We start from the raw sequence: 11859 nt of genomic DNA, 5'->3' as shown, positions 1-11859 counted from the left end.
TTCCCTCCCTGCTAATTATTTGGGCACCTTTTGGCAGCTAAAGGTGAAAACGCAGCAGAAATCCCTCTGCCGCTGGGCGCCGCGCGGTTTCGGCAGGCAGAGAGCGAGCTCGGCGAGGCCTCAGGTTCAGAACAAACCTTTAATTATAAAAATAGACACGCTTCTCTAATATCCCCTGTTTACAAAGAGGAAAAGACTCGTCATAACAACAACCACATCAAACTTTCCAAAGGGACCCCTGCCGTGACCGGCAGGCAGTGGCCGCGTCCCGTCCCCGGGGGGGGGGTGGTGGAGAGGTGCTCGTTTACACCATTTACTCCACACCAGGAGCGGGGTAAAATCACGGCCCGGGTGCTGCAAAGGCAGCCCAGAACCGGGCTGTCCGTGGGTGTAGGACATCCGAGTGGCGATTCCTTTCCGTGCACCTTTTGGCACGGGTGCAGAGCGTGGCCCAGCACCTCCTCGGCCCTCTCCGCCGCGCCGCTCTCCTCCTGGCACAGCCGGGCACGGCTCGCCGTCCTCTCCGAGGGCCACCCCAGGGTGTTCCCGGCCCAGCTCGTCCCCCAGATGCTCAGGGGGAGGGTCCCAATTTTGGGAAAACGCCGCCTCGCAGCGCTCAACGCGGGGGCTTCACAGCGTCCCGAAGGAGAGCCCGACCGAGAAGAAGCCCAAGCCTTTGAGCTTCTCCTCCGTCCTCGCTTTCTGCTTCAGGTGGACTTTGCTGTGCCGCTTCTTCTCGTCGCTCCGGGCGAAGCGGCGGCCGCAGGTGTCGCAGGAGAAGGGCTTCTCGCCCGTGTGGGTGCGGATGTGGGTGGTGAGGTGGTCGCTGCGGCTGAAATTCCTCAGGCAGATGCGGCACTGGAAGGGTTTGTGGCCCGTGTGGATGCGCAGGTGCCGGTTGAGCTCGTCGGAGCGGGCGAAGCTCCGCACGCAGTTCTCCACCGGGCAGGCGAAGGCTTTCTCGTGGGGTTTGGGGCAGAAGCATTTGGAAGAGCACTTGGTGCGCCGCGGCTTCTTTTTGGGCTCGGCTAAGGCCGGCGGGGCGGCGGGCAGCAGCGAGGGGATGGAGGCCGGGGCCGGGTGGCCCAAAAAGTCCGCAGGAGGGACGGAGGGCGAGGGGTGGGGGTGGAGGAGCTCGCCGGAGCTCAGCAGAGCGGGCAGGACTTCGGGCTGAGCCAAGGAGGAGTCGAAATCCGGCAGGAGCTGGGGGGCGAGGTTGTGGAGCTTGGGGTCGCCGAAGTCGCCGCCGCGGGCTGGGAAGTTTTCGGGCTCGCAGCCGAATCCCAAAGCGGCTCCGGGGAAGCAGCCGGGGTCCTCTGCGAGGCTGCTGAGCTCCGACTGGCAGCTGACGGCCAGCACGTTTTCCATCTTGGAGCCCAGCGGGTGGAACATGGCCTGGCCGCTCTCCCCGGCCGGGAAGGTCTCGGGGGAATGGTAGCCAGCGGGCAAATAGGTTTGGGGTTGGGCCACGGGATCCCACTGGGCGCAGGAGGCTTTGAACTTCTCCAGGGACGGCGAGCCGGGGGGCAGCTTGATGTCCTGCTTGGTGTCCAGGAGCTTGGGCTCGAAGAAGCACTGCGAGGGGCTCCCCAAAGAGGGCTGGGGCTGCAGGGGGTGCGTGGCCTCGGCGGCGGGGAAGGTGCCGTAGCCCTGCTCGCCGAAGGGGGCCGGCACGGGGCCGCTGATATCGGGCTGGCAGCCGGCGTAGAGCTCCAGCTGGCTCGGGGACACCTCGGGGCAGGGGTAGAGAGCGTCCGGGTGCCTTTGGTGACCCTCGGTGGGGGCAAAAGGGGAGATGCCCAAGATCCCCGACATCAGGTTGAAGAGGGATTCCTGGTCCTGGGGGTGCTCCGGCACCGCCTTGATGAAGAAGCTGCCGGTGTAGCTGAGTGAGGGGGAGGGTTGGCTGCCTTGGGGGGGATAATCCGCAGCCCCGCCACTCACCGGGGCGCCCAGCAGCTCACCTGGGGGGACGCAGAGGAGGGGACGGTTGTTAGAGGGATGGCAGGAGGCTGGGATGGGCAGGGGGGGGGTGAGGGGGAACAGCGGGGTGCTGGAGCTGCGTCACCGCGTGGTCCCCATCCCTGTACCCCCTCCCTGCACTGCAGGACCCCCATCAACCCCCCCCTGGGCACTGCTGGACCCCCAGCCACAGATTTGTGGGGCAGAGGAGGGGACGATGCGCCCAGAGGGGTCCCGCATCCCTGCCCAGCTCCCCACCCTTGCCCTTACCTCCGAGAAATTCGGCCTCTGCCAGAAGTTGCTGCTCGGGCTGCCCCAAACCCTGCAGCTCCCCGGCTTTCATCTCGCAGCTCTCCTCGTACTTGGAGTACAGCGGGTCCGGGCAGGAGAAATCCATCACGTTGAGCATCTCCCCGGGAGGCGCGGGGTCGGAGGAAAGCAGCCGGGGGATGCTCGGGGAAGGGGGAGCTTGGGCCGAGCCCGAGGATGCTCCGGGGGATGCTCGGGGTGGTCCCAAAGATGCTCGGGGAGATCCAAGGGATGCTCGGGGTGATCCAGGGGATGCTCAGGATGATCCGGAGGATGCTGCGGGGTGATCCGGGGGATGATGCAGGGTACCCGGAGTGATGCAGAGGATGCTCAGGACGATCCGGGGGATGCTTTTGGTGAGCCGGGGGATGCTGAGGGGTACCCGGCGTGGTGCGAGGGGTGATCGGGGGGATCCAGGGGATGCTTGGGGGGATCCAGGGGATGTTTGGGGTGATCCAGGGGATGCCTGGGGGTATCCAGAGGATGCTCAGGGGGATCCAGGGGATGCTTGGGGCAATCCAGGGGATGCTCGGGGGGATCCAGGGGATGCTCGGGGTGATCCAGGGGATGCTCGGGGTGGTCCAGAGGATGCTCGGGGGGGATCCAAAGGATGCTTGAGGGGATCCAGGGGATGCTGTGGGGTACCCGGATTTTTGCCAAGGATGCTCGGGCGATCCAGAGGATGCTCGGGGGGATCCGGGGGATGCTCGGGGGGATCTGGAGGATGCTCGGGGGGATCCAGGGGATGCTCGGGGTGCCTCGGGGGGTACCCGGGGTGCCGGGGGCGGTGTGTTCGGGGGGGCCACGGGCTGGGGCAGCCGTGCCCGGGGGTCTTGGGGTGGCAGGGGCGGTGGGAGCAGCGCAGCCCGTGCGGACTCCCGGCTCGCCCTCCCCGCCGCCCCCTTTATAGCTGCCGCGGGGCCGCTCCGACCCTTCCGCCGCAGCCATTTCTGGAGTCCCCAGCGAGGCTGCCGTGACGTAAATGCCCAAATATGGACTCAGGATGTAGGCTAGGGAGCCCCAATAAGGAAATCTCTCCCGTGACGCTGCTGCCCCCTCCCTCCCCCCCCCCTCCCCTCCCTCCGCCTTTTCTCCAGATTATTTTTTTATCTTTTTTTTTTTTTAATCTTTTTTTTTTTTTTTCCTTTTTCTTTTCCTTTTTTTCCTTCCTCCTTCTCTCCGTTTATTTATTTATTTTTCCCCCCCCCCTAATAATCGCGATATTTTTACCAAATCGCCGCAGGCCCCGCGGTGCCACCCGGGGGCTTTGGGGAGGGGCGGGGGGGGGCGCACGGCATGGCCGCAGCGGGTCGTGCATCGGTGTGCGCCCTGCATTTCGCCTGTCTGTGCCTGCATTTTATTTGTGCGTGCCTGTTTGTGTGTCTGCATTTATGCCCTGACCCTCCCCGTGTGCGTGCACATCCCCCCCATATCCCACCTGCACCCCTCCCTGCACCTTTCTCACCAGCACACCCGTGCACACACACGTGCAAGCACCCAGATGTGCTTGAGCCTTCCTCCGGCCTCAGGTCACCATCCCCAAGGCCAGGGGGATGCTCAGGATCCGGCTCTCCCCCAGCGCTCGGGCTCTGGCTCCCCTCCCAACGTGGGCTGCTGTTCTTCCAGATTTACATCTCCCCAGGCTCTGATTCGCCTTCTGCTATTTTTTTCCCCGTGAATGCCTTTTGTTGCTCTTGTTCCTTCTAGAAGCGTGAAAGGTGCCGGGCTCGCGATTCCCTCACCTCCCCCTTTCCCCCTTTCCCCCCCCCCCCCTTTCCTTTTCTCCTTCCCAATTTCTGCTGGCATCCTGCGTTTGGAGCAGATCCTGGCTGCGCCGGCTTCTCCTGCCATGGGGGCGAGCTGCCAAAACGAGAAGGCAAACGCTGAGGCCAGCTCCCTCGCCGCGTCCCCGTCCTCCTGGTTCTTGGCTCCTGGCCACCCCAATAAAATCAGTGTGGATTTGGGCTGGGAGAGGGCAGATCCATACCGCAACCCCCCCCCCCGGCGCATCCAAAGGGGACGTTGTGAGGATGGAAATTGGTGGGAGCAGTGATTTGGGAGGCTCCTTCCACTGCTGCCTCGGTGCCCTGAGCATCCTGAAGCATCCGCTGAAGGGATTGTGGAGGCTGCTGCTTGTCCTGCTTTGATTTTGGAGGTTTCCAAATTTCCAAGGGTGACTTTGATCCGGAGCCGAGCCCGGCAGAGCGGCGATGCTTTGGGCAGCCGGCATCGAGCACGGGCGGTTTGGCCAAGAAGAAGAAGTTTTTCTCCAAGCCATTCAGAGCCCACCACAAAACACATGTGGCACAATAATTACAGGTGGTTTTGGAAATAACCCACCACTTCTGGGCAGAATGAAGCCGGTGAGGAGGTCGACGTGGTCCATAAGCATCACCTACAGCATCCTTGGCACCAAGCGGGGCCCCGGCAAGGGCGCAGCGCTATTCCTGGCTGGGGCCGTGACTCAGTGCCTCACCTCGGGCAGAGCACTTCCAGATGTGTCTAGCAGTGCTTCCCCACGCTGGCTGCTCTGTAAAATGTGCTGAAATCTCCGGAGAAAAGGTGCAAAGAGGCGTTCAGCCGGGCTGGTGATTCAGGGAGTGTCGGGGGACGAGCTGCGAGGTTCAGGCTGGAAACGAAAGAGGGGATGGAGAGAGGGGCAGGTTGTCACTGGTGGAAATGGTGAGCAGGACACGGTTATTCATTGTTTTCTGGCTCCTGGGAGCTGGGGAAGTCCAGTGCCACGGCCACAACGCAGGTTTGGGGCAGGCCAAAGGCAATGTTTAGCCCTGCAGGGCTCGGTGAAACCGAAACTCACGGCTTCAGGACGTCACGGAGACCAGAGCGACAAATGGGTTCAAACAGTCTGCCTGTGGCTGCCGGGCACGACCACAGCCTCCTGTGCAGGAGATGAGCTGCCTGCTGGTGGGACCCAACCCGGGGATGGAATTTGGGGTCCTTGCTGTCCTCCTCCTCCTGCCCTGGGTGTCTCTCCGGGGATGCGTCGGTCAGCCCGAGTCCCTTTTCTCCTGGAGGTGGAAAAACCTGTGCCACCTTTATGGGATGGCAGCAGCAAGGGCTGACGTGCCCCACATGTCCCCTGCCACCACCACGGGGCGAGGGCAGCCCTAGGAAACCTCTCTCCATGCGGAGAGCTGATCCTAAAATCGTGGTGGTCTGCGTCAGGGAAACAACGGTGCCTTGTTTATGTGAGCCTGGGGGAGCCCTGCTAATCGTCCAGGGGTGGCTGTGGTGGTTTGGGTACGGTCTCCCCTACCCTCTCCTTCTTTTTTGCTTAGCTTGAGAGAAATAAAACCCCTCTTGCATTTGTAAATCAGTCTCTAAATGACCCTCTCTGAATGCAGCTCCCCTTGAGGAGCGAGGGGAGCATCAGCTCCGGCCGTGGGGAGGGGACGCTGCCAGCAAGGGCTCCAGAGAAGCGCATGAGGTAAGAGAAAACGTGACTGGGAGTGGAGCCAGGCTCCGGGGCCAGCTGCTGGCACAGCTCCTCAGTGCCCAGGAGGGTCCTTGGCCGGGAGGACACGGGATAGCCTTCCCGTGGTGCTCCGTGTCGTCACACGGGGACAGGAGGGAATCCATGCGTCGCCGCCAGCTCCCCTCCTGCCTTGTGGAGGCACCCGGGCAGATAACAGATTTCACCCCCGATTTGCAGGTCCTCGCTGTCTCTGCTCTTTGCAGGAGCCTCTGCTGAAGCCCTCCTGGAGTGGAAGAGGTTTGGAAACCACTTTGTGAGCTCCGTGCGTGCACCTTGCCGTGGCGATTGCCCCAAGGAGAAAGGGTTCGGCTGCTATCCGAGCATCCCTCCCCGCCTGCACCCTTGGGGCAGCCACCCATGACCCCAAAAGGAGCAGATCTTTTGCTCTGGCATTGCCAGAATGTTCGCTTGGCGAGCTCCTCTCCGGTGCCTGCTGGTCCGCCCAGGCATTTCCTCCAAGCTGGACCCCAACCTTTTTTTTTTGGCCTCCCCCCCGCGACACACAGATCATCGCGACAAGCTGCCTCCCTGCCCAGCGGGGCTGTAGCATGGAAATCAAGTGCAAAATCTTGGTTTTGTCTCATTTCTCCCCCAGCTTTCGCCTTTGGGGGCTTGGTCTGGGTTCTCCCTTATGCTCCAGGGGGATTTCAGCAAGGGGCTGGATGCTGCTGGGACTCCCAACCCTTTTTGAGGGAGAAGGTGCTGTGGAGAGGAGGCAAAACGCCTCCTCCCAAAGCATCCTGCTCCTGCTCTGCCTTGCCATGGTCAGAAAGGAGCTGGGGGAGGCTTGGGGAGCTCCCTCCCCACCCCAGCCTCCCAGAAGTGGAGTTGGGCAGCACAGAGCTGAGGCTGGAAGTCATTTCTCCGAAGGGATGGACTGAATGTGGCTCGTGGTGATGCCACACACAGGGAAAGGGATAATTTCCGTGCGTCTTCTCCCACATCCCAGGTATTCATGTCTCCTGCTTCTTCTGCATCAGACCTGTATTTAAAAATCCTTTGTGATTTTTTTCCATTGTCCAATTGCTTTTTAAGCCCTTGGCACCCTGTGCTCAGCCCCGTGGGGTGTGTGCGATGAACCTGCTGGCTGCCCACCAGAGAACGTGTCTCCACCACCTGAGCTGCTGGTCTTGAATATTCAGGAAGCTGCTTCTCCGATCCCTTTAAACCACCCCCACCAAAACTGAAGAAAACACCAGGAGACAATGCTATTTCTTCATAAACCACCCCAAATTTCCCTCAGCTGGGCCTTGGAGATGGAAAAGGGAGCAGCAGCACATCCTGAAGCTGGTGATGGATTTCATGGGGGGATGGATGGTGAGATGGGATGGGGCAGGGACCCCTCATGGGGTGGCTGCTGGAGGTGGCACGGTGATGGGTCGCTGTCTCTCCTCTGGATTTCACCTCTTTGCCCTGTGTCACCCCTCCGGGGAGATGTACATCGCCCCGTTCAGGAAAACCAGCACGCATTGCTCCGCATTTCCATGGCAACTGGCACGCCACCAGCCCTGCTGCCAGTCTTGTCCCTGCTCGGCAGAGGGGATGCTTCTGTGACAGAGGGGACACCGAGAGGTCGGAGGGGATGCTCGTGTGATGGAGAGGACACCAAAAAGTCGAGAGGATCACCTCCACCTCCCCCCCGTGCCACCACCGAGGACTTTCACCCAAGCGCATCCTTCCCCTGGTGGCTTCAGCAGATTTGAGCAGCGTGTGAGGCTCTGTAAGATGTCTGCCAAAAGGGCTTTTTTTTTTTTTTTTTTTAATTTATTTTTTTTGTTACCTGGCACGAGGGGGGAGCAGCTGGCTGGAATTTCAGAGCTGAGCCCGGCGGGAGGTCGGGGCGGATGGCTATCGCCCTCCAGGTTTTATGTTGCTGCACATCACCACATTCAGCGGGCGCTCAGCGACGCCGCCGCCTCTTCCCAACCTTAATATTTACGGCTTTTCCTGCATCTTTGCTTTTTTTTTTTTTTTTTTTTAACAGCTTTGGGGGGGAAATCCCTCCTATTCGGGTGCCATGGCTGCTCCCTGCAGCCCGGGAGCAGGCGAGGACGGCGGAGCAGCTCGCCAAAACGGAGCTTTTCATCCTAAAAATAGGTTGGAAGGAAACCAGCTCTTCTCCTGCCCCTCTAACCCACCGAATGATCACATCCAAATGGATCCCAAAGGCAAAGAGCTCGCAGGGAAGCAGAAGCAGCATTTCTGCTCTCTCACACATCCTGGCCACAATATTTTTAGCGTGGGTTTTGCGTGCGCTGGTCAGGGGCAGGGCGATCAGCTGGGCTCAGGACAAGCACAGGGACTTTGCTGGTGGGTACATTTCCCTGTAATAAAGCCCTAGGGGATGATTTCCTCAACTTCTTTCCAATTTCACGTTTTTCTCTACGAGTCTCTCCGCCACGGTGCGTCGAGTGGCAAGCTGCAGGCACTTCAAGCAAGCCCTCCTTCCAGGCTGGATGAAATGATTCACGGAGCCCCAAAATAAGCCTTTCTCCACTCGCTCTCACACTGGTTTTTAACCACCTCTATAAAAAAAAAAATCTGAAATCTGTGTTTTTAATAAAACAATATTTGAACTGAACCATTGGGCTGGTTTGTTTTTGACTTCTGAATTTCCAGAGGGCTTTGACCGGGACCTCGATGCCCGAAATGAAGCAGCACCGGGGGGTTCCCTCAGGGCTCTCAGTCCCCCCAGGACATCCCCAGCATCACGGGGCTCTGGCTTTGCCAGCAATGTGGCAGCGATGTCCTGAGAGGGACAAGGACATCTACTGCCACCCTCCACCCGAAACAGAGCCGCCTTGCCATCAGATAAGGCTGCTCATTAACAAACCATTGCAATAAAATCCCCCTAAGGACGGATGCAGAAGAGCTGAGCTGGCTGCAGAGGTGCTGCTGGCAGAGGGCAAGTTATCAGAGCCTTTTCTACACCCACTGGTACGAGCTAAGTGACATGACCAAGGAGAAACAGACAGCTTGTTGCAGAGACGTTGGCCAAAGCTTTTCCAAGCACTGTCTGCAAGCCGTGCCCTCGAGCCCCCCGTGGTCCCCAACCCCTCTGATTTTAGGGTGAGGAATTTATCCCAAATCTCCTCATTTGTGAGGGCTGCCCGCTTCCTTGACCAGCTCCTTTTCAGGAATGTTTCCAAGACTCCAGAGAAACACACTCCAGAACCATTAATCAGAGCAGCATAAAGATTTATTAACTCTCTTCTCCATGAAATAAAACCGTCAGCCTCCGAAGCCGGCTTTCTGTGCCATCAATTCTTCCTTCCAAGTAAATTTAAAGGCTGTCACCGTCAGCTGCTAGAGAAGGCAAATCCATCTATCAAGTTCTGATTTGTTGCTTGTGGTTACAGCATCGTGATCTCGACCCACGTCCAGAATACGACTGTGAAATGATGGGAGGCTTTTCCTTTGCCATTAGTATTAATTACGTTAATGAAACTTGATGGCATTCTTGCCAAAAGGTTGGAAGCGCGTGGAAATCCACGGAACCCTGCGAATTGACTGCTCTGGCCTCTTGGCATGTAATTAGGAGAACTATTAAACGCGGGGTTTTGTGCAAATTAATACAAGCTGCATCTCTTCTGCAGTGCCCCTGTTCAGCAACGAGAGCAGAAGTTCCCTTCTCACCTGCCTGCCAACCCAGGCATGAATGGAAAAGTGTCACTCTCAACTGTATTTGCTAGAATGCTTCTTTTTTACCCCAAAACCCTCTCCGTGGAAAAATACCGTGGTGCAGGAGAGGGAAGGAGTCAGCGCATCCCCTCCTGGTCCGATGCCTTCTGGCCACGCATCCATCACCTTTTTACCAGGATCTTCTGGAGCTGGGAACAGATCAGTAAGTAATGCAGCGAGGAAGATGTAGAGGAGCATTAGGCTGAGCTGGAAAGGGATGGGGTTGAAATTTTCCTATAAATATGAATCACCCCAATACCACACATCAGAGGAGGTTGGTTCCAGGGGGGACCTTGCCTTGCTTTGGGCAGGGTCTGGGTGTCCTGATGCCAACAGCCAGCTGCAGCCAGCATCAGCCCATCAGTGTGGTGGACCTCTGTTTTTTTTTTTCTTTTTTTTTCCTCTGTTTTATTTCTCTTTTTTTTTTTTTTTTTAATTTTTATTTCTTTTTAAGACACATGGGATGCAATCGCTGGGGACAGCACTGGGTGCAAGGCACAGGACGGACGTGGTGCCCCTGGTGTTGTGACAGCGAGCGATGACAGACGCATGCTCAGCTCACACCGATTTCTCCCTCGCTGCTCTAGTTTGCAACTAAAAATAAGCAGAAGAAGGAGCTGAGTCTGCTCCAAGGAACTGTGGGGTAGTAGATAAATAAAAATAAAAAGCTGTGCTGGTGAGCGGAGACGTTTTTAAAGCTGGATCACCTCCGTCATTGCCACAGCTTTAAACCTCTGCCCAGGAAACACCCCCAGATCGATGCCTTCCTGCAAAAAATAGACATTTCTTTCCTGTACGGCCAGGAAATATCCAGGGAGGAGGATGCAGTCAGAGCCGCTGACCCACCTTCATGGTCAGGTGAGGGATCAGGATCCCGGCATGAAAACCTCCAGCCAGCTGAGTTGCAAATTTGGGCACTTTGAATCACCACCTGGAATCTGCAGCTTTTCTTACCAGCTGAGATTTGAGCTCCTAATAAAACACTTTTATTGCCCAAATTCAGCTGGCGTGCATCCCTCTCCCAGCAGGTCACATTTTAGGGGACCCCACGCCCTGGGGCCCTGTGCTCCACGGCCACCGAGTGACCCGGTCTGGCTGTCTGGGACTCCAGAGAATCCTTTCAGGGCACACACGAATTAAACATTTTTAACATTTGTGTTAATAAAATAACATCAATAACAGGTTAATTGAGTGTTTGGGAAGGGCCAACGAGGTGCACGTCCCCTCCCAAGGTCTTTCACGAGCTGCCACTGGAGAGATGGGGGTGAACTTTTGTGGGAACATCCCTTGGGATCGTCAGTGTTGGCTTTAAGGGTGCCAGCACTTTGGGGAGGTTTCAGCTCTATCTCAGGCTCTACTCAGAGGCATTTCATGTTGTATCTGGTTTGTTTGTTTCATGACTTTTTGCTCTGATTTCTCCTTTCCTCCTCCCCCGATGAAGTAAATAAAGCTTATTCCTCAGGAAATATTCATCTCCCAGTTTGTCCTAGGCATAACCCAGCTGTCCTGAGGGGCTGAACACGATCATAAGCATTTCATCTTACCTCTGAAACGCAGCCAGCTTTGGCATGGAACATGCTAACATTCGCTACTTTCACTTCCACATGACATTTTCTTCTTTTTTTCCCCCTCTCCTTTCAGAATTCAGATTCAACCGGTGATAGCAAAAGGTCGAAAGACCACATCGTGCTGGAAGCGTGGACATTTCAGGGGAAGAAACACGCCTGGTGTTCCGAGGAGATGAAACAAGGCTGCGCTCTGTCGGCACAGCCGCGACTTTCCCGCAGCGATCCGCAGGCAACGCTTTGAACGTGCCCGACATCAGAAGCTGTGGCTCTGCCCTTTCTCCTTGTCCTCGCTGGCGATTCTGACCCCTCGCTGGAAGCAGCTCCAGCTTCCTCTGCAGTCACCCAGAGCGCTGATTAATCCCATTTGATGCCTCGCTGGTGTGTTAAGCAAAATGCCGCGCCGGTTTGGAAATGTCAGGCGCTTGTGGAGTGTTTGCTTCTGATCGTCAGGTTTTGCTCCCCCTTTGTCATGTTTAGCTTCATGAAACATAGGTGTTGCATTTTGATTTCCATTGTATTTCAGTTCCCATTGCATTTTGATTTCCATTTCATTTCGATTTCCATTGCGTTTTGATTCCCATTGCGTTTTGATTTCCATCGCATTTTGATTTCCATCACATTTTGATTTCCATCGGATCACAGGGCCAAGCCTGGAGCTCAAGCCAGCCAACTGACACCGCCTGAAGCCCTGACTCATGAAACTTGGCTGGGGTTGAGTTACTCTTCCAGAGAAGACCAAAAACTGAGGTCTTCAGCCCCGAGCACCGGCTGAAACCGTGCGGTGCTCTTTGCCAGAATGTCTGCATTAGCTCTCTGTTATTATCCCTAGCACTTGTCAGATCA

The 11859-nt window shown here is 57.1% G+C and overlaps 1 protein-coding gene across 1 annotated transcript; it reads right to left on the bottom strand.

Annotated features, from left to right (window-relative positions):
• Nucleotides 1–630: 630 nt before the first annotated feature.
• On the bottom strand, nucleotides 631–2488 carry EGR4 (early growth response 4; the record flags this gene model as incomplete). Its single annotated transcript, XM_082758478.1, has 2 exons — nucleotides 2233–2488; nucleotides 631–1964 (listed from the first exon to the last, which is right to left on the bottom strand). The coding sequence occupies exons 1-2, from the start codon at nucleotides 2369–2371 to the stop codon at nucleotides 631–633; spliced, it is 1473 nt and encodes a 490-aa protein (XP_082614604.1). The 5' UTR covers nucleotides 2372–2488.
• Nucleotides 2489–11859: the final 9371 nt, after the last annotated feature.

Source organism: Aythya marila (genome assembly GCF_965140915.1).
Source record: "Aythya marila genome assembly, chromosome: 4".
Classification (NCBI taxonomy): domain Eukaryota; kingdom Metazoa; phylum Chordata; class Aves; order Anseriformes; family Anatidae; genus Aythya; species Aythya marila.
This window is presented reverse-complemented; position numbering and strand designations above follow the sequence as displayed.